We start from the raw sequence: 22,947 nt of genomic DNA on the forward strand, positions 1-22,947 counted from the left end.
TAAAGATATACGCTTTAAAAGTGCTTTGTGATGCAAGTTAATACTTTAAAAGAAATGGTGCACAGATTTAGAGATTAGGTGTCAAGAGAGTAACATACTACCCATTTGAACAATTCTTAATTTATACACTTGATAAGAAATAAAATTGAAGCACACTTTGCTTAGAAGTTTCAAAGACTTGTCTAATTATTTTCAAGGTTTGGTTGGTTAGATTGGGTTTTTGGCTCAAGAGCCCTGGTAAGCTATACTGCGCCAATTCTTTTCAGGGATTTTAGAACCTATTAATAATTTGCACTTTCAGGTTTCTGAAGTTGAGTAGTAGATTATACATTTATACAGTATTGTTCAAACTTTGTAAGAAACAGCTATTTTAAGTTAAAAGAAAAAATAAACTTTAATTTCTCATTACAACTTTTTTTAAATCATAAGTAGTGCAGAAAACGAAAAGGAATAGGGGTAGTGTATCATTTTTTTCCCGGGCTAAACAGAATAACAATATGCAGTAAAAGTAAGATAAAAGCAATCAATGCAAAAGAATTTCTAAAATTTTGCATTCGGGATTAAATAAATAGCAAGATATGAAGCATGTGAGTCACAAAAATCTATTTCAAGTAATATGTTACAAACGCGAGAACCATGATTTTTACTTTTTTGATGCAGGATGTAGCAAGGAGCTGAATGACACATTTTGGCATTCCTCCCCCTACAATTTGGAAGAAATTTTAAAACTTAAGGTTTGTAGCCACACGTTTCCAAATATTCAAGGCTTTCAAGTACTTGAAAATGAAATTAGTTTTTCAAGCACTTTCCATTTTTTCAAGGAATGAATCACAATTTTTTGGGAGTTAGGGGCCCACTTCACAGCAGGGGACCTAAGCTATAGCTTGTTTATCTTATAGGCAAATCCGACCATGCATGTAGTTCACTCTTACCTGCAGATTTTTGTTTGATTGTTTCCAATTTTAACGAAAATTCGTCAGTTTTTACAGTTAAAGGATTTTTACGATTTTACCAATCTGTGTAAGGTTTTTATCGTTTTTTATTAAATTTTAGCAAATTTTTCCAAAACTTTTGATGACTGAATTACTCAGATTTCAATAATGACAATAACTGTTTCATTTAGACTTAGATGATTATGACTTACCTTAATTTTTAAACAGCATTTAGAAAGAAAGGAAAATGGTACTTTCCCTCTAAGTAAAAAGATTCAATTAATCAGAACGTTCAAATAACTGAAATTTATTCAGTTTGCGATAGTATTTACTTTTCTTTCTCAAAAAAAAAAAAAAAAAGACAAGCCGAAAATTTTCCAAGCGCATTAAATGCATTTCTAACTATTAGTTTCATATAGGGGAGACCGGGGCAAGATGACTATGCTAACAATTTTCGTGGTTTATTAATTTATTTTTAAGGTTAGAAAAATTAATTTTACATGAGCTGTCAGAGTAGTCCTTTGTAGTATTAAATATATTGCCATTTAATTTTTCAAATAAAAATAACGAAGGATATTTTTATTTTTTCATAACCTTAACAAATCGTCATCTTGCCCCAGTACTGGGGCAAGATGACTTTGACCTAGGGGTAAGATGACAACGTTGAAAAAGGTTGAACAAATTTTATGTTTTGAATATGTTACCTAGTTTTACAAATGATAACTGTGTTTTAACATCTTACTAAGTATCAAATTAAGCGTAATGCGTTGTAGCGTAATGTTCAAGTGTTAAGTTCTGCAGCTAAAAATAGACACAAATAAAAATACCATTTTCATGATTGGAACATTCCTCATGCCACCACTCTTGGCTTTTACAGCTCTGGATCCATTCTTCTGTTGGAGGGTCTCAAAATTCCACTTTCCAAGCAAGGCATCTTAGAACACTATTCTTTGAATTTGTTGGAACTGCATTGCTTGGCATGAATATGGGCCCGCACTAATAGACTTGGGCCTACAGGAATTTGGTCTGAGTTTTTTTTTTTTTTTTAACTCCCTTTTTAGCTTCACGAGCTTATTTTCCCTGTTTTTTTTTTTTTTAAATAATTCTTTTTTTCCGCTTTGCTCCTTGTTCTGACATTTCTTTGACGGGTGTGCTTGTAAGAATGTTTGAGCTTCAGTTTTTGTTTTCTCGCATTGTGTTGCTTTAGGCAATGCATTGAAATCAAAAACACTAACATGCTTCTTTGGTGTATCGGAATCAGCATTTGCCATAACTTCTGCTTCGTAAGGAGGGTTTATATGTTGGTTTTCTACTCCCAAGGTCTGAGGATTAGCACTATTATTCAGTTTCAGAACCAACAAAGTCATAGTCCGGTAAAAAAACAAGAAAATTATGAGACTCGATACCTCATTCTTTAAACCCTTTATCGGCATTTTCAACTATAGCTGCTTTGAAGTAAGCGGTGCTCAAAAGCTCACCAATATTTTTTTCTGTGATAGTTTGTCCTTGATGAATGACCATAAAGTTGTCACATGCTTGTCTATAGTAGGTTTTTAATGGGCAGAAAAATGACGTATCGGGAGCTAGAGACGATGGGATGTGTGAAATGGCAACCCAACCATGATAATGTTTTTTCACTGCGATATAAGATAGCCTGCAAAGCTTTGTGAGATTTACGATTGTCAATAATCATCAGAGCAGGAGATTCTTTGCTTGGTTTAATTCATTCAATTAGTCATTTGGTCAACTAGTTTATAAATAGCCCTTGGTCACCCACTTTCGAACGATACCTACCTTGATTCAATGCGTCCTTTAGCCCCAGAGGAGAAGCGCAAGGTCGCGTGGACAAACAGACAGCGTTTACAGGAATTTAATAAAGTGGACAACATAGTTAGTTTAATAAATTCCGAAACACGGGCAATAGGCAAGCTCGTCATCTTGCCCCGCGTTGCTGCCCGTCATCTTGCCCCAGACTGCCTGTTTGAACTGATTCTTCTCCATTGCCATAACAGAAGGCGATTAATTGACATATATTAATGGTAATGGGTAGTATTTAAACTAAGTTATTCATAAATACTCAAGAGACACGATATATCATACATGTATATACAGTAGAGCTTATTTACACATGCATACAAGTTATATCGTGGCAACGGTAAACAATCAGAGCTTCAGAACTAACACAAATATGGCGATTTCCGCGTCTCTATATTATTGCTGAACGAACAGCGGATACGAGAGCCAGTAGCATGCAGTTGATGCAGTTACCTAGTTTAAAACGGAAAAAATAAGGCATTCGCCATCTTGCCCGGCTCGTCATCTTGCCCCGGTCTCCCCTATACAAATTTCTTCCTTTAAAAAATAAAGAAAACACAGGTATAAAAACATTTCATCAGGTAATAAAGCGATCTTACAAGAATTGTGCAAAACTTTCGTGCTGGAAATATATCTTTTTCTTTTATTCAGACGTTTTCCTTACAATGTATGATTCTGGAAAATCAGAAATTTAGTTTTGAACTGCCAGGGATTGAGATTCCTATTTTTTCCCCTAAAAAATTAACGCATTGTTTACAGTGATTTTACTTTCTGTTTGTGCAATGGTAGGACAATTTTTCTAGTTTTTTGTTTAATTGTTATAACATGATGTATGTATACATACATTCATTGAGTATGATGTTAACTGTTACATTTGATAGTATTTTGCTGTACAAAAACCTTTTAGCTATGTACCTCTTTTGCAATAGCATACATTTCAAATCAGCCAATTTCATTTGAACGTGTGAATCCAGAAGGTTCTTCAAAATCTTTTGTCTGTAACAGCTCAAAACATTTAGTTTTTGAAATCACGCAAATTGAAAATAAACATTCTGAAAAGAGAGAAAACAAATTGTAACGAGTAGATCGTTCTGTTAGCGCAAATAGGGGAGGGGGAGGGAAGGTCCCAAACGTCAATTATAAGTGCTGCAGCTGAATGCATAGCTCGTTAAGCCTATATTTTCATTCATATACTTGTCCAAATGGTTTTCAGTCCAGAATAGTGAATTTAGACCAATTTTCAGTACCCCAGTGACAGCTGTACTAACTATTTAATGTTCGGTTTTTTCTTTTCTCCCTTCAGAAAAGGACATTCGCTATTCTCTTCATTTTCATTAAACTATTCAAAAAAGAAAAAAATCATGATTTTTTTTTTTGTTATAAGATTTTGGAAGATAAGTTGTTACTATATAAACTTCTCCCAAAAGTGGGGAGCATTGCCCCCTTTGCCCCCCCCCCCCCCTCCTATAAATCCACCCATGCTCTTCTGAACTATTCAAAAACAAAAAAAAATGATTTTTTTTTTTAAATTTTTGGAAGATGTGTTGTTACTACATAAAGTTCTCCCAAAACTGGGGGGGCATTGCCCCCCTCTGCCCCCCCATAAATCCGCCCATGCCTTCGTGTCCCTCCTCCTATTGAACAACAAAAGTGATCAATACAAATTTGAAACTGAAGCTAGTTGGGACCATTGGGACAGCTAAAGCTGGTTATTAAATTGAAATGTAGATAATTTCGTAAACAAATTTTAACGTATTAAACATAACTTTATTTTGAACATGTTCTTATTCGAACATATGAAATCAAAGAAATTAATACAAGCAAATTGGAAGCAGTCTAGGATCTAGGTGAAGGTGACATGTTGTACCCGTTGTACCAGTCATTTTCATGGCATCAATAGAAGGATTACCATCGTTTGCTTGAATATTAGGTTGTAACTTGTGTAAAAAGGTATATCGGGTCAGTTTCAAGGTCTATTGCTCGATTCTTTGACTTTGTGCTTGCTAATGCTTCAAATCTGTAGGGATATGTGGGAAAAAAACTGCACTAAAACTTTCATAACCAGTGTTAATATCAAAAATACTTACATGTACCCTCAAAATTGAGTAAATTATAGTTAGTTTTGCTTTTTTACTTTACTTTTGGAAAACATTGGCGCTCTCCTTGAAATTCTTCTCCGCCCCCCAGGTTGAGAACCCCTGAGCTACGCGTTGGTTGTAAGATGTTGAAAAGGACCTCAAACTAATAGGGTTCAACCTATAGAGTGCCGTCGTGACCATTGAGAAGCGATAAAATTTGGAGAGAGTGAAGCTTCCAAATCGTGAAGCAAGGATCTCAAGTCACGTGATACATTTAAGGTAAAGTATTGGAAGAAATCAGATTTATTTCACTCATTTCACGTAAAACGTCTCTCATTCGTCGTAGTGTAACCACCTGACTTGGGGTCTTTGCCTCAGCCTTTCCTTGGTTAATGATTGGACTTGCTCCCTCCACTTACTAATCTCTTCTCTAAGATCGGGACTAATAAGGTCAACTGGAGGAAGATCAGCGAGTCAACCTTGGCCTGCAAAAGGCTGTTGCACTTTTGAGGAAGAAGAAGTTTTTAAAATGCAGGTCCTCAAATCTTAAATCTAAATCCATCTTTTCCGTCTTTTCGTCCACTAAGTGGACGTAACAGCCTGTTTTATCGTTCAAAGTGAATCTCCTCTACATATTTTACATCCTCTATGGTTAAATCATACCTCATAATATATCTAACATGTAAGAATGAAATAATAACCTCATATGTAATATACTCGGGGGCAAATTTTCTGGGCATCCATGGGAGTATCCAAAGGCGAGTTAGAGAAGGCAGCTTCCCCCCCCCCCTCACTCCTTCCGAAACAAAAAATATTTAAATAAATCCGAAGAAAAAAAAGAAATTTCAAAAAATTGATTAACTGACGGTTGCTTCAATTTCTAAACTTATCGATAGGTTCAGCTCTAATATTTGCACCTGATTCTGATCGTTCATATTTTTTCTTTTGGAGTTTACTGGAAAGGGAAAGTTAATGGTGTTTAATTGAGTTACTGTCACGCTGGAACAGTAGGGGAGAGTATTGTTCCTTGGGACACTTTTCATATTTTAATTTTTATCGTCAATTATTTGAATCAAATTTAAAATCTAAAAGTCACATTAAAATACCCCACCATACTTCTATGTAATATATTTCTTAAAATTCAGACGGTTTGAAAATAAAATATTGCAAGCCTTTTAAAGGAAAAGTTCCAAGCTGTTCCAAGGTACAACATCCTATTGTACCTTGGGATACATTCTGTTGTAGTCTACAGAAAGTCTTTATGACTCAGGAAACAGACATATACTTGAACCAATTTTGCAAAAGAAAACAAAAAGTATATTTTTTTCATGGTAGTGAATTAAATCATGAATAATGAATTATGAACAATGAATTATGAAATATTATCTAATATTAAATGTGCTTAAAAGACTTCATAAGATTAGAACATTGTTCCATGTTCCTAAACATATCAGAATTATTAAGAACCATGCATATGTTGTACCTTGGAACGTGTCCTAAGGTACAAAATGTTTGGCTGTCCCAAGGTGCAATCACCACGTGGTTTAAGAAAAACCAAAATGATAGTCAATCTAGATGCACTATCATCATTTTCTCATAAGCAAATTATTTAAAGTAGTTCTCTTTTATAATAAAATAAAATTCAGTTGACTAAATTTACAAATACAAACACAGATAAATTACTTTTAAATAAAAGAAAACCGCCTTCAAAAAATACCCAGGAACTAAAAAGCAAAAAATAACTGATTACACTTACATTCTATTTCCTACCCAAACATAGAAATGAAATTTATTTTACAATTCCTGTACGAAAATCAACTATTAAACACCGAATTATTAAATAAACATTGATTTAAATTACTATACGATGAATTATTTTAAATACCTAACGAATTATATACGATCTCTTAATTTTTAATAACTTTTTGAAGTCGGGGCCTCCTATAAACAACTACATAACGTAACTGACAACCCACCGAATCCTGAATTAGAATGGTAGGAAATAGAATGTAAGTGTAATCAGTTATTTTTTGCTTTTTAACTCCTGGGTATTTTTTGAAGGCGGTTTTCTTTTATTTAAAAGTAATTTATTTTTGCTTTTTAGTGGTGTAAATAACACAGCGTGACTTCCGACGACTGTGAAGAAAGGCTTTTTCAAATGCGTAACTATGTACAAAAAAAATTGTCTTCATCATTTGTTCAACTTTATCAAAGTTTGCTTTCCGAAAGCAAATGCACGAGTTACTAAAAAAAACGAAATCGCTTTACGTTTAAATTTGTAAAATTGTAAATTTTAGAATTGTAAATTGTAATTTATGTTTCGCAATTAGTGTCATGTAACTCGTGGTAAAAGTCGCATGTTTCTTCACATGGCTCCACTATAGATGAAGATTAAAAATTCCACTGGAATGAATTTTATGTTTGTTTCAGAGAATCCTTAATTCGAAATTTTCATTATCATTACTCTTAATAATATATATTTTTAGTACTTTCTTTAACAATAGGTAAAGAAAGTATAAACCTTTGTTTTATGGCCTTTGTTTATCAATGGGTGTTATATTTAATCGTTTGTGAGGGAAATTTCATGAAATTTATTGTTTTACCCTTAACTTTTCCCTAAAGAACAAATAGGGTAAATCAAAGATTTGGAACCTAAGTTAGACCACACCTAAACAAAACCACCACTAAACAAAAAAAAAAGCATAAAAACCGGTTCACTAAGTGAGACGATATGCAAAGTTAATAAAGTACAAATCGATTTAAATGTGAGTATGATATTTGAAGAGTTCCTTCAATTTCATCAAACCTGAACTTGATTAACATTAGACCGCCGAGGAACTATGCTGTTTCAAACAAAAAAAGACTTTTCCTTATCGGTACAGGCAAGGGGCGTGCACAGAAATTTTGGAGCCCATCACAAATGACTTTTCCGGGCCCCTCTCCATGTTGTTTACCCCTGTAATTCACCGTTAAAATACAAAAATATTGGGCCCCCTCCAGGCTCGGGCCCTGGCCAACAGGCGTCCCTCTCCCCTCCCTGTGCACGCCCCTGGGTACAGGTGTCTTCGCGTGTTTATGGAACATTGTACAAAGAAAAAACAAATCCGACGAGTTCAGATCCTCCTCCTTTTTTTTGAAGCCTGCTAATTAATATAACCCTAATTTCAAATTGAACTGGCGGCATCGTGAAATAGTAAATCCAGAATATTGGTCAAACTTCAGAAATCATACACAGTTGTAATGTATATTATTAAAGAATATAAATTAAATCGTGGGGGAGGGGTGTTCTGTATTCAATTCCCCCTCAATTGAACACTAAATATGTTTAAGAAGTTCCGTCTCGAACTTTACGAGCCTACTTTCCCGTATACCCATACTACTTTCTAGTACCTGATCAATATTCTCAAAAATAGCTAAAATCGCAAATTGTTTCAAACATATTTTTGCTAATTTCTGGGAATAAAGTATTCCTTACACATCTAAAAAAGTTAGATGCGTAAAAAAAAAAAAAAAAAGCAGCAGCACTTTTTAAACAAAGCAGCTAATACACTCCCCCCCCCCCCCCAAAAAAAATACTTTAACAGCTTTCAAAACGAAAAAATAATAATTAAAATTAATAAGCTTATTAAAATAAATACATCATATCAAAAAAAAAATCGTTTCTTTTCCTCCTGCTGCCAAAAATAATTTTTTAAATGAATTAATGCACTTACCAAAATAAATAAAAACAATAAAATGTCAACTTAAAGAAATACTTTTCATTGTCAAAAAAAAAAAAAAAAGTCTGCGCATATCGTTATGTAGAAACATAAATGTCTTCCAGTTTATTCGCCGAAAACTGAATATCTAAATTAAAACTTTAGCGTGAAAATAAAAACAAATCATATCAACAATAATTATTTCACAGTGAAAACCATAGCTGCGGAGTCGGAGTCGGAGTCAATCTCATTTTGGGATAAAGGAGTCGGAGACGAATATCCAAGAATCGGAGTCAGTCATTTGTCCTCCGTGTATAAATTTTTGCCAAAGCTACGAAGTCAGAGTCGAAGTTGGGGAGTTGGAGTCCGATTAATTGTCGGGCACAGGAGTCGGAGTCGGAGTCAGGTGCCTCTAAATTCTCGGAGTAGGAGTCTGGAGTTTGGCGTCAAGAGCAATTTCCAACAAAATTTGTTTGAAGTAAATCCGCCTTCAAGTACGGAATCTACATTGACTTTCAGTTTCCCCGTAGGCGCTAATGTTAAGTATTTTTGAACTGTTTAAAATTGAACAAAAAATAGTTCAAATCAAAAAGTGAAATATGGGAATGAGGTGTCCTCGCCGAGATCTTTAGAACAAAAAAAAGTTTGTTCGAATCGGACTATTCATTCAAAAGTTATTAGGGGGGGACAGACAGACAGACCGACAGACATTTTTCCCCATCTCAATACCCTACTTTCCAATTTTTAATTTTTCGATATTTATTTAATTATCTTATTTATTTTTGATTTTTTTTTTTTTTTTTTTGTTTTTCGCGACCTTTTTAAGATGCATTAAGCCTTCTTTCATGCTTTTTTCTTCTTTTTCTGACTTTTACTGGGAAATTAGGCTAAAAATTGGAATATTAAATAAAGAGCTTTATATTTTAGTGCCTAAATAAAGTTATTTATTAGTAAATAAAATATTAAGGTAATTGATTCAACTATTAAAGTAGCAAAATATATTTAATTTACTGCTTTGCTACGCAGTAATAAATACAGTAGTAATACCTATAATAAAAAATTACCATGCGGCGCAGCATTGAAAAAATTAATCATCCATGTGCCGCGAGAATTAAATATCGTTCAAGAGAAAGCCAAAAGCTAAGGTGTGAAAATACACCGATCACAGCAACACCACATGATCATGACGTATGAAATTTAAAGTTTCTTGAATTTCTCTGAGACCCCTTATCAGATCCAGACCAAATTACAATGGGACTATCTGGGAAGTACAGTGAAACCCCTCTATTACGGACACTAACAGGACAAACTTTTTTGTCCGTAAGAAAGGGGTGTCCGCTTTACAGAGGTTTTTTTAATTTAATTAACTTTAGTTATTTGTTTATGTTTTTTGAAATCTTAAATGAAATATGTGTGAATTCTACTCTTTCATATGCATAGATTTTTTTTAATTTACTAGTTTTTACCAACATATACATAATAAACAATTATTTTATCAGGTTAAATTCAAATATTACAGTTTTGCACACTCAAAGAGATTTAAATAACAGGTTCGCATAAAAATTACATACCTAATTTGTACTTTTAAAAAATTGTTCGATTGATGTCTGTTGATATGTTTTGATCGATGAAAGTCTTTCATTTTCGAAATGTATCTTAAGTTCTTGTACCAAGTCTAGTCCTTTAGGATCGTTGTGTTTAATTGAAAATTCCCTGAGTCCATCTAATACGCTTAAAGCTTCGTTAACATTTTTAATTGTTTTAACGTCTTCTTTTACGGACAGTTCATCTTCATCGTCATCCTCAACTGTATGATCTTCGTTAATAGTCTTCAGCGGTCACATTTGTGAACCCTGCTTGTTGCATTAACGACTGCAAATCGGATCCATCATTGTCACAATCAACTTCGTTGTCAATTTCCTCTGTGGCAGATCCTTTTTTGAATCCAACGCGATTAAAGCAACTTACTATTGTTTCTTTTTTAACTTCTTTCCATGCGTGCTTAACCCAGCTGATTGCATCTTACACATCAATTGTTTTGGACAATTCGCTACTTGTTTTAGTTTCTTCCATTTTATTGATTAAATGCTTCATAACTAGTTGTCTGTATTGAATTTTAAATGCTTGAATTATCCCAGCATCCATAGGTTGGCATTTCGATGTTGTGTTTGCTGGCAAGAAGACTATTTCTATATTTTTCAAGTGAAAGTCTTTGGGATGGGAGGGCGCGTTGTCCATAAAAATAACAATATGCCTTTTTTCTCTCCCCAACTTCTTATCAAAAGTTACAAGCCAATCAGATATGACACTGGTTGTCATCCACGCTCTTCTATTTGAATACCAGTCTACAGGTAATTTTTTTATATCCAGTCCTTTAAAACACCGAGGTCTGGCTGCTTTTCCGATGACAACTGGTTTTAATTTTGCACCATCCATGCTGGCACCCAACAAAACTGTTAAGCGTTCTTTGGAGATTTTGCCACCAGAGCAGTTTTTTTTTCCGTAAAGTTAAGGTTTTATCTGGCAGAGTTCTATAAAACAAACCGGTCTCATCAATGTTATAAATGTCACATAACTCGTAATTTTCAATCAAACTAGGCACTTTCTCAAACCATTTCTCGCAAACGTCAGCATCCACATCCTTGGATTCACCACATATTTTTTTAAAAACGATATCATGTCTCGTTCGAAAACGATCTAACCATGCATTGGAAGCTTTGAAATTTTCTATACCCATTTCAGTAGCTGCTTCTTTCGCCTTTTCTTGTAAAATAGGGCCAGAAATCGGAATATTTTTGCTTCTTGCGGACACAAACCATTTAAACACAATTTCATCCACTGCAAGGGCATTACTTTTAGGAAAATCTTTTTTCTTCTCTTGGTTTCCATTTATGAACCATTCTTTCTTAAACTTCTCTTTTCCTTTTAATATACAGCAAATTTGTGTGCGTCCCACACCAAACTTTTCAGCAATGTTCCGTATTCCAATTTTATTTTTTTCTGCGAAATCTATAACTTCAATTTTTTCTTTAAGAGAAAGAGTACGACGCTGACGATGAGTATTCAGAGCCATTTCAATGAGAACGATGAAACAACTGAATGCTTTTACCCTTAAGTTTACTTTATGATATTGCATTGGCTTTACTTTTACTCTCTATAAAATATTTTTGTTAGATGGCGCGTCAACTCGGCTCCACTTAGACACAACACGCCTGCTTGTTAGTCATCTGAAAAGGAACAAGGCAACGGGGGAGGGTGGGGGTATACAGACAGAAACTTGCAGAAAAATCATTTTCTCTTTTCTTTTCTTTTATTTTTGACGATTTGATGATGTTTTTTGGAATGAAAAATGCATTTCGGTGTCAAGCTGAAAATTTTTTGCTACGCAGTAGATGCAAAGTAAAATTGCAAAGAAATATTTTTTTTATCTCCGTATAAGCTGGTCGACTTTGCATTAAATGAAGCCTTTCAATGGAGTAGCTATTTAATTCTCAAGTTTTAAATACTATCCGCAAAAAAGGATATATCAATGTAAATGACTTCGAAAAGGGTGTCCGTGTCCGTATTTGAGGGTGTCCGTACGAGAGAGGTTCCTTATACATTAGGTTTAATGTCTCTCTGCCGGGGAATTAAAAACTGTCCGCATAAGAGGGGTGTCCGCATTAAAGGGGTGTCCGTTAGGAGGGGTTTCACTGTATATCCTTCCAAACAAAAAAAAAATTTCAAATCGGTCCAGTAGTGTTGGAATAATTCGAAAACACACATAAAAAGCCGCAATACGAAATCATAACCTCCTTTTTTGAAGTCGGTTAAAAATGAAATTAAAATGAAGAAAATATTTACTTTTGAGTCACGAAATTTTCATTCTCTCACAAAATCGTCAATTTGACTCATTTGATGCTGATTTATACTATGGTATCATTTAGTGGTGAAGGTTACTATTGGAGATTACAAAAACATGGCTGCTAAAAATAGATTCTTAGAAATTAGAAGTGTCGCAAGGTACAACACTCCCCTACTACAGTGCTACCAAAGACCATATAGCTTCGCATAAGACTGGACACTTCCGTAGAGATCAATGCTTTTCCGTTTTCTCTCACTTTAAGGAAAGTTAGTTATCATAGAAAACAACTTTACAGGCGAGTTGGCGATTCAATTTTGGCGGAAAAACGGTTTTATACTGTGCGCAGCGATTATTCACCAAGTTCTGCTACTGTGCATCGTGCGTTGTATGCCGTGATCAGGTCCCTCTCCTTTCCCTTCGGGCAAAGGATGGTAATTACCTTCTTTTTGAAATGGGTCAAAAAACAATGAGACAGAAAAAATACGCCACAAAACTCATCGTACACTCAAATATTTTCGAATAAATTCATGATTAAAATTACCATATGTCGTCTTTTTAAATTATTTTTGCATTGTGTTGACCCTTAAGAGTCATTTGACTCTAATTTTTTGTTTATTTATTCCTTAATATTGTGCTTATTACTTTAAAATGACTGGCATTCGTAAAAAACCAAACACCATTCGAAATTAAAAATTTTTCCTCACAGTAGAGGTAAATTGTTTGAAATGTCTTTAAATTAGTTAATTTATTCCATTCTATAACAAAGTGCTTGATAAAATGCTTTAAAGAAAAGAATCGGACCGAAAACAAGGCAAGAAATGGTCAACCGGCAAAGTTGACAAAGCATGATCTGAGATTTACAGTTAAAAAATTTATAAAAAATACACATTTGAGTGCTGTAACAGTTTCGGCAGAATTTAATGAAAAAACTTACATTTAATTTTCACCTAAAATTGCTCGCCAAGTTCTCTGATTAACTGGATTAAATGGGAACTCCTCCCGCAGAAATTTCTTGTTCGTGCGAAAAACAGAAAGCTTACGCTTTTTGTCGTAAAATAAATGATAAATAAGCTCCAAAGCGTTTTGGAATAACGTCTTATTTACAGATGAAATTAAATTCAACATTTTTGGTTAAATTGTTGTATAATTGTCAATAGAAGAAAAAATGAGGAACTTGATCTTAAGAACTTAGTTGGATCAGTTTATTTGGACGGTGAAGGGGTTCCTTTGCGAGGGCGCATATCAGCATCAGGACTTAGTAGTTGGGAATTTTTTGATGAAATAATAAATCATGCTGTTCATTTAAATCCTTTCAAAACCAATTTTAAACTCTTAGCCAAAAATTTAGTTATTGGAAACAACTTTGTTTTTTATCAAGATAACGATAAGAAGCACACAGTTTTCAACGTTTGCGTCTAGTGCCTCAAAAATTGTCCAAAAAAGTTTAAAAAATACCCCTTCAATTTCCAGATTTGAACTTAATGTAACATATTTAGAAATATCTGGAGGCTAGATTACGAAAATACGACTTTGAAACGAAAATAGAGCTAGAAACAGTAGCACTCGAAGTATAGTGGCTAGAAAGAGCTTTCTAAGCATTATACTCGAAGTGTGATTGAACACTTACTCAGAATTACGCAAAAAAAAGAAAGAAAAAAGATTGAAATCTATTCCCAGACGTTTAAAAAGTGTTGTTGATACTGCATGATATTCTACTAAATAATTACTTAATAAAAAACAAGATTATTCAATAATATATAGACATTTTTTAAAGTGTACGAAGACTTTTGTGAGATAAAATTTCCAGCACTTTTTTTTTTTTTGATTTAAAAAAAAATAAGTTTAAATATTTTTTTAAAAATTTTCATGTATTTTTGTTGAAAATTCATCATAGATCTCATAATTAAATACCTATACCGAAATAATAATTCCAACCAATGGATACGGTCCTATTTCATTGAAAGTCGTGGGTGTACGAACATTTTTGAGAGCCACTGTAAAAACAAAAGTAACACAGGGGAAGTTTGTTGTATCAATAACAGGCTGTTTACGAAGATGCAAAGAGTAAAATTAAGATATCGTTCTTTTTTTTTTCTTTTTTTTTTGTTATTTAATTCAGTTTCCTTTTTTATTGCACATTTATTTTTATTAAATTCATTTACTTTGTATTTATTTATTTTTGAAGCGAGTGCCGAGATGTATTTTCATTTTTGTTACAATTGTTTAACTTATAAGTTTTATTTCTCTAATCACATTTTGTAATTTAATACATGATGACAAGTCATGTATTAAATTGCAATTGAGTTACAATTACGATAAAGATGAGGAAGTAGCAAAATGAAAAATATATAAACATAATGTATTTAAGTTAAGGAAGTGTTTGAGCAAAACGTCGGTTTATAATCTGTCGACTGTTTGGGAAGGGTCATGACCCCCATGACCCTCCCCTTGTATACCCCTCTTCAATACCAAATACTGATCGCATGAATAACAAAATAATTTAATAATAGAATGGCTACGTATTTTGTATTCAGTTCAGACAAAAATATCGACGAAACGGAAGTATTATTAATGCATATTTTTTTAATTTTTCGCTAATATTTTATGCATTTTGATGTATATTTGTTAGAACATGTTAATGATTTTTTTAATGCATATAACACGACTTCATAAGCTTTTTGTGCTTACTATTAAGAAATCGTGTTCTATCGCGTGCTTTATCATTCCAACTGGTTTCTAAGTATAGCTGGAAAACAATGTTTTAAATAATAATTATTTCTTAAAACCGCAGTTACTTACGGTTCTTTATTTCCCTTCTGTTTATGTTTAATTCCTTATATTCAGTCGAATCGCAATTCAAATATTTAATCGACAACCAATTGATTTTTTTTTCTTTTTCCTCCTTTCATGGCATAGAATTCAAGGATACCTTCGTAATAAAGTTTAGTAACCTAATTCCGTTCTTTAGTGTTATATCCTTTGACTTGGCGAAGGTTTTCAAAAAATAAATGAAAAGTAAAACAAAATACTAATAATAATCATTAAAATTATCAAATTGCTGAAAGGTTGTTATAAATCTAATTAAATTAGGGTACATAAAGCAATAGAAATAGTTTTTGTTCTCATTCTCCATTCGTCCCAGCGCATATACGGTGGTATCTGAGCCGTACAATGTTGCATTCTACTGTAACAGGAAACGTAAATGTGTCATTTCACGTCAAATCGCCTAATGCCATGTGCCGTCATATCTCCGATTTCTCCCATTATTTTTTTACAAATAGATATTTATAAGATGAGCCAAAATTAATTTTTTTTAGATTTGTTGCATGAAAATTACACGTTGGAGATTTTTTTCAAAAACTTGATTTTTGATCATTTTTCGTAGTCACCGTTTTGGCATGAATTTAGAAAATCTCTCTAATTTCTTTATTTTTCAACCAATTGAGCGGAATTTGGTATCAATTTCAAGCAAATACTTTTCTCTTTCAGTGTAAACGACATAAAGTATTCTGTGAATAGTTGAGTGTTGCCACTCTTTATCTAAAGTCAGTTTTGATGCTTTTTTTTATTGTTACATTAAATAAGTCATATCTCCGAAGTACCTTCTATGATCATCTTTTTTTTTTTTTTTTTTTTTGTAGCATATTTAAATCATTCTCTTGCTATGTAGAAAAAAGCTAAACGGTGTTTTTTGTTGTTTTGGAAAAAAAATGTATTTTGCAGAAAATACAAGTTTTCTATTGCTTTAAACCCCTTTCAAGCTTAAAAAAGCCAAAAAACTTTTCAGCATAATTAATGCTGGACTGTCAAAGGATAAAAATTTATAACACTTTTGATTGAAAACGTACTAAATATTAAGAATACTAATTAAAAGAATAGAGTAAAAAAATGTTGAGTTACTGTCGCTATGTAGGTAGCGCTAGATAATACAGCGCAAAAAACACTGCCCTTTTCCCCGAACTCACCTTAGAAAAAATTGTTCCATCCTTTCAAAAATGTGTTACATTCAAATCCGCTTTAGCGAAGTCCGTTGCAGCGAAAATCTCGTTTTAGCAAAGGCTTGTATAATTCCCAACTCAAATTTTCAGAAACAATTCAAAATATGTTATAGCGAAATGTCGACATAGTGAAATGATTTCGCTGGTCCCTTACTCTTCGTTAAAGCAAGATTCGAGTATATTACACACGACCCATTTCCCATATACCGAGAAAAAGGTTAAATTTAGAAAAGTACCTCCCCCCAAGCCCGTTATTTCAGAATTTTCCAGGGGGGGGGGGAGGAGGAGAGGATATGCACTCAATGCATTTTATAAGGAAAAACAGTAAAATAGGTACCCAACTGCATAAAATTACATTGTTCCCGCTGCTTCGTTTCCTTTGACTGTCAAGTGGATTATAACACTGAGGAACGTGATTTGGCCGACTAAGTTCTGTGGCTTCTATTTCTAGTTAACTTTCAGTTTATGAAACAGAAAAATGGTCTCAGTTTTAACCCATCAGGTCGAATTTAGGATTTTTCGGGGAAATGTAGGACAAAATATGGGCGGGGGGGGGGGGAGATGTTAATGGTAAGCAACAATAATTTAATTTTGCATACACAATCTAAAAAATATTACCTTTTTGTGTTACTGATAAACACAGAATTATTATTGGAAAATTAACACTTTATTTTCAATTGAACCGCACCGTTGCTTACGGACTGCCGCTGTTGTACTAAATTAGTTTTAGCTACCACTTTGTTGGTAATCGCAGCTCCAATGAGTGAACATCCGCCTCCAGCTCGGCTATTGACTATTCCAGACTGATAAATCCATAACAAGGATGAACCTGCAGTCCCTGGATGTCATTACCGGGCCGCCGGTAAGTTCATGTAGTTATGTTTTAGCCCTGGCCTATAGGGTGGTAACTTACAGCTTAATACAGCCGTATTTGCTTAGTACGCATTGGTTTAAAATAAATTACTTTATCACTTTTTATTGCAGATGCTGGAAATGCAATGGGGACACAATAGCAGTCTGTAGAGGATGTGGAGGAACAGGACAGATACGCTGTTTTATTGCCATTACAATAACATGGTAAATCTTTCGATGAGATTATCTATTATTAAGGATGACACAAAAGACATGTTTTTTCCCTTTGAATTTTCATTTGTGGTGGTTCAGTATGTCTCGTGTTTTCAAAAAATCGTGCCATTTGTTGCTTAAACAAAGGCAGTTTTTAAGAGAACGCCGGCATTTCGCGTCTCTGGCTGCCCTAGAATTACTTTCTCAAATTCGTATGCTTCACGTATCGTAGGGCGGAATTCGTATCTTGCCGAATGGAACTTCAAATTTTGCCGAATGGTGAAATACGAGTAGCCATACATCAAATGAAAGGGGACATTCAGGCATGAAAAAACCACTATTTTACGACAATGTTACCAAATTTGCCGAATCGTCAGACAAAATCTGCTGAAAAAAGAAATTTTTGAAAGGTCACAGTGACCGCCCATGACCTCCTATCAGAGCGTCCGCCCTGTCCGCATGTGCACATGTAACGTCAGTTCGTGGCCTGTCTAAGACAATGAGAGGCCAAAAAAAAAAAAAAAGAAAAAACCGCTTTGTCTTTGTGGAATCGTTTTGCTCATCTCACTATCTCAGGCCTTCCTGACACCAAGGTTTCCAAATTGGGATTATGAGCTCAAATCATGCTCTTTGAAGAATGAATGTTCATTAAAATTTCAGTTATTCCTCTCTTTTTTTCCTTTTTTAATGAGGCTATGTTAAGTCTTTTTGCGGACCTAGTGCGATTCCCCTATAACGGCATACTGTCCTTCATGTACCATCACAGACGGAGGCACCTTGGCTCTCTTCGATGCGAAACTGCTCTAGGGACATAATTTTTGAATTCCATTGAGCAAATAAACCTAATATTTAGTATTAGAGCTCAATGTGGCATTCAAAGTCAAGCGAATGCCCAAGGGATCTTTCACATGACAATTTTCTCTTTCGCTGCCAATTTTCTACATGTCGAAAAATTTCCGGGTGGGGGGAAGGTGGAACTTTTTTTGCAGTTTCCGAAAATTTCACACTATCTTCAGAAAATTTTACTTGAGTCCACTCTCAGCCCTGCCACGTCACCCAGTCGACCTCATTTATACGTACATTCACAATTATGATCATAATTTTCTGCGATTATACTCATATCTTTTAAAATGCTGAATAAATAATTTTCCCTTGAAAGGAATTTCCAAAGATACTACAAAAAACGCATTATTTTTCAGGAATAATTACTCTGATGTTCATATTATAGACTCACCAGATGCAGAAGTTATTGAAGAAAAATTAGAATATGCAGATGGTTACATAATATTTCAAGAAGAGAAACCAATGGTATTTATTATTCTGTAAATCCTGTTGAACTATTTTTTTTTCTTGTTTGAAATATAGATTTCCTTTTCCTTCAATTGAAATTTTAATAAGTACGAATTTGAAATTGACATAAGTGAAATTTAAATAAGTTGCATACATCTCACTTAGTGTGTGAGTGTGCACCAAGGGTGGATCCAGCTTCTATTTTTTGGGGGGAAGGCTCAAAGTTCAATTTTCGAGAAAAAATAGTGAACCAGGGGTAATTTTTCTGAAATATCAGTCCCAAAACTGCTGATATAGGCTATATTTGGTCATTGGCCGCTTAAGGGAGGGGGGAGAACATGACCCCTCCCCTCCGGATCTGCGCCTGGTGTGCGTATGCAACATTTTTGCCCTCCCATTTTCGTAAGTAAATTTATAAAATCCTTAAAAGACTAATGAGTAATTTATTACACTGTTGTTGACTGAGGCATGTTATTAATATGTGCCTCATATTAGTGAACATTCTGAATCATCGATGTTCCTTTGTTATTCATAGGTTACTCCTGTCATGATCCCAGAGAGTGATTTACACACTGTGTCTTCATTGCTAATCGAAAAGCACCAGAACCTTTTACCAAATGAAAAGATTATATCACAGGTAATCTCTGTTCAAAAAAAAAAAAAAAAAAAAAAAGAAAGAAAGAAAAAAAAAAGGTTCTAAACCAGATGCGTCATTTTAAAGTTTCCGAGGGGGGGGGGGGAGGAGGATAGACCAGCGATTTTCAAGTAGTAGTCCGGCGGGCTGGTAACAGTCGGTAGAAATTTTTGATAGATTTTTTTTTTCTTCTCATTCACGTAAAAAAGTAATGACAAATAAATAAGGTGAATTTTGAGATTTATTTTCGTAGCTTTCTGTGATTTAGCCAGTTAGAACGTTCATTACTTATATAAAATTATTACAATGATTACTTATCATAATCTTAATACTTTTGTAACAGCTCTTTAACATTAAACTTTATTACATTATTAATTCATTTATTTTATTTTTTTTTAATTAGGAAAAAAAAACTTCAGCCATTTTCGAAAATTTTCCACGAGTTTTTAACAAGCAAACCTCCAAATTGAAAGTTTTTTTTTTTTTTTTTGTGAGATGAAAAAAAGAAAGAACCAAGGGAAAAAACCTCGCCGGTCAGTAAACAAAAATTACAAGATTTGAACGGCCCGCCGGTCCTCGAATCAAAAGTTGAGAAACGCTGGTGTAAACTTATTGCATTTTATAAGAAAAACAGCAAAAACACAGAAAATTTATAGATCCGGGCCTGGGCCTTTTATTGAGTATATTTAACTTTAATTCATCTTACACGTTGAAGATGAAAGTTCATTGGGTTGAGGCTTTTTTGCGAGAGAAAAAACAATTACAAATCGATTGCGACACCCCATGACAGCGATTGGCACCAAAAAAAACAAATCAGCATGTTTGCATAACAGAGCACTTGCACATCTAAACGTAATGTATGGAATTGAACAAAATTTGGTTCTAGAAATCGCTCCTGGAAGGAGAGCATTCGGAATGTTTTTCTCTTTGCAGGTGACTGCTATGTCCTCAAGAAATACTATAACGAATAAAAAGAAAAAAAAAAGCTTAGGTCCAAAGTAGGCCTTGGAGGGATCGGGTTTTGATTCATTTTTGGTGTCGATTGACTTTTAAGAGGGGTATGCAATCGAACGTTTAGAGTTAAAGTGCCCCCCCCCCCAAAAAAAAACGTTCACGTACAAACATTTTCTTAAAATGGCCAAAATGGATCCAGCACACCTTGAAACTTTTAATCTCGTTAAAATTCATAAACTTTTACGACCACAATGCTTTTTTTTTAAATTTCATATAAAAGTACTTATGCATTGAATATTCGGTTGGCATTCAGTTGCCAAATCGGCAAACTGAATATTCGGTTTGACCGGATACTTTAATAATCGGACTCCGAATGATAATGAAATTTAAATATTTTTTTATCCAATGAATGAAAGTTTACAATTAAGTTTATATAATGAATGTTTGGTTTAGTATCATCAAAATTAATTCAAATTGTTCTGAATATTATCACATTCGAAGTTATCTTAATTTAAGAGAAAACAATCGGATGTCAAATTTAAATTTCTTTTCATAAATTTTTCTTAAATATCGGCACATTATGTTAAAGTTACTATTGCTGTTACTAGCTCATTTAAATATGTAAGAGTAAACTGACCCTCCCCCCTCCCCCGTCAGAATATTAAGTGTTAAATTTAGGAGCTGCATTTAAATACATATTTTTTTTACACTAAAGACACAAAATAGATAAACATATCCTATTTTAAATATTTGTATAAAATTAAAATAAATATTAGTCAAATATTTTAACCAAATACTCGGTATTCACATTCACCTGAACTTCAGCCATATATTCGTTATCTGGTAAAATGTAGTATTCAGAACATCTATTAAATAAAACAGAGAATATATATATATGTCTGTGTGTGTATGTTCCCTATACAAATCCACAGTTTACGTCGGATCTCGACCAAATTTGGCAGGGAGGTACTTGGGCACCCGAAAAGGAACGTGGGGGGGGGGAAGGTTTTTGAAAGCCAAAAAAGAACCGAACCGTTCGAATTTTAATTTTAGGGCCCGAAAATAGTAAATGGCTCTTTCTACTCAAAATAATTATCGATTAGTTCAATTTTGGCGCTATTCGAAAGCCCGCGAAAAACATCCGTAGAGTTCAATCATTCCTTCGAATTTAAAAAAAAAAAAAAAGCTGTAAAATCACCGGGAAAAAATTAAAAAGCACTGCTATGCCTAATGGAACAGAAATTTTAAATCGGAAAATTATTGTTTGCGCGATTCCATTTTAATTTAGCTTTCAGAAAGTTGCCACTTTTTTTTCCTCAGCTGTGAGTAAATAAAATTTTGATTTCGTTTTGAGGTAAAAATTTCCCCTTTTGATTATTATTTGGCAATTTATCTTTTTCCTTTTCTTTTCTTTTTTTTTTTTTTTTCAGGATTTTAGTTGCCTTTATGGAGGGTTTTCGACAACTTTGGATTTGCTGTTTTCTTTCTTTGAGAAAGTTTATTTTGACGGGAAATTTTTCGTATTTTTTTCTTTCTCTAACTGAAGCCTGATTGTTAAACACGCATCACTTGACATAACTTTGATTTTAGAGGTAAACCGTGCGAAGTCGGGCAATGCAGCAAGTTCTTATATAAAATAAAGTAAAAATGGACAAATTGATCAAATCTCATTCAGTGCACTTTAAAAAGTGTTAATTCATCAAAAATAACAATTTACAGGCTTCGGATATTTTCTTATTGATATTCTGGATACAGAAGAAAGTAAAAATCGTTACTTTGACACCCAAGTTCCCACGATTTCACAGGAGCTTCAGATGAAAAATTTGAGAAACGCTGGATCAAATGGTTTAACGTTTAACTACCTGTATTGGCTATTATTTATTTATTAAGTATTTTGAAGATATTAGTTTGTATTTCTATCGTTTTTGAATTTGATTTCTTTTCGTTTTTGAAAATTTGTTTATGGTTTTTGATGTCGTTTTCATTTTTTTTCGCCAAGAGTTATTTGTGTCATATGTTTGTAATGATTAATAACACTGATAAACAAAAAACAAAAGTTTCGGCGGATATCTTAGCATCCAACACTTGTTGTAAGACAATCTAGACACGCTGATTAAAAATATGCAAACCGTTTGTCTCTATCACCCACCGTTTTTCAGACATCTGACATTAACCAATTATATATGTTTAACATTGTATCAAGACAAACAACTCGCACACAAGTTACAGTAGAGCACATATTGCTGAGTAGAGTACTAAGTAACTTAAACTACACAGCATCATCTAGTATTCTAGTTTAAGGTATAATACATATAAAATACATAGGTATAACATAAAGTTCCTTACATGAAATACACCGCCAGCTCAGTCAATTCCAGTCGAGGACTGCATTTTCGTGCTTATTAGCACTCATCAGCCCTGCATAGGAAAGTGACTGAACTGGAGGTGGAAAACCTTTTAAGGAAGCATAGAATAGAGTGCCAAACAAACTGGTAGCTAATACAGAATTAGCACTGACCAGAGGAGCGATCGAAGCAATGGTTCGGTTCAACTCGAAGATTGAAGGCAAGGCAGGTATATTCAGTAAGTTACCGCCCATTAGCCAGGGCTAAGGCAGAAATACATGAAATATCTTTGAA

General features: G+C 33.7%; 1 protein-coding gene across 4 annotated transcripts in view; it reads left to right on the plus strand.

The window, feature by feature from the left end:
* The window catches only part of LOC129232842 (5'-nucleotidase domain-containing protein 1-like), a 109,643-nt gene that overhangs the window by 73,959 nt on the left and 12,737 nt on the right, over positions 1 to 22,947 (plus strand). For 3 of the 4 annotated variants that reach the window (XM_054866975.1, XM_054866952.1, XM_054866960.1), the window contains exons 8-10: positions 17,350 to 17,442; positions 18,630 to 18,738; positions 19,256 to 19,357. In XM_054866975.1, coding sequence (XP_054722950.1) covers positions 17,350 to 17,442; positions 18,630 to 18,738; positions 19,256 to 19,357 — 304 coding nt within the window. The remainder of the gene's footprint in view (positions 1 to 17,349; positions 17,443 to 18,629; positions 18,739 to 19,255; positions 19,358 to 22,947) is intronic. The other variant, XM_054866967.1, reaches the window with a different exon arrangement.

The sequence above is a fragment of the Uloborus diversus genome, chromosome 1 (assembly GCF_026930045.1).
Source record: "Uloborus diversus isolate 005 chromosome 1, Udiv.v.3.1, whole genome shotgun sequence".
In the NCBI taxonomy this organism is placed as follows: domain Eukaryota; kingdom Metazoa; phylum Arthropoda; class Arachnida; order Araneae; family Uloboridae; genus Uloborus; species Uloborus diversus.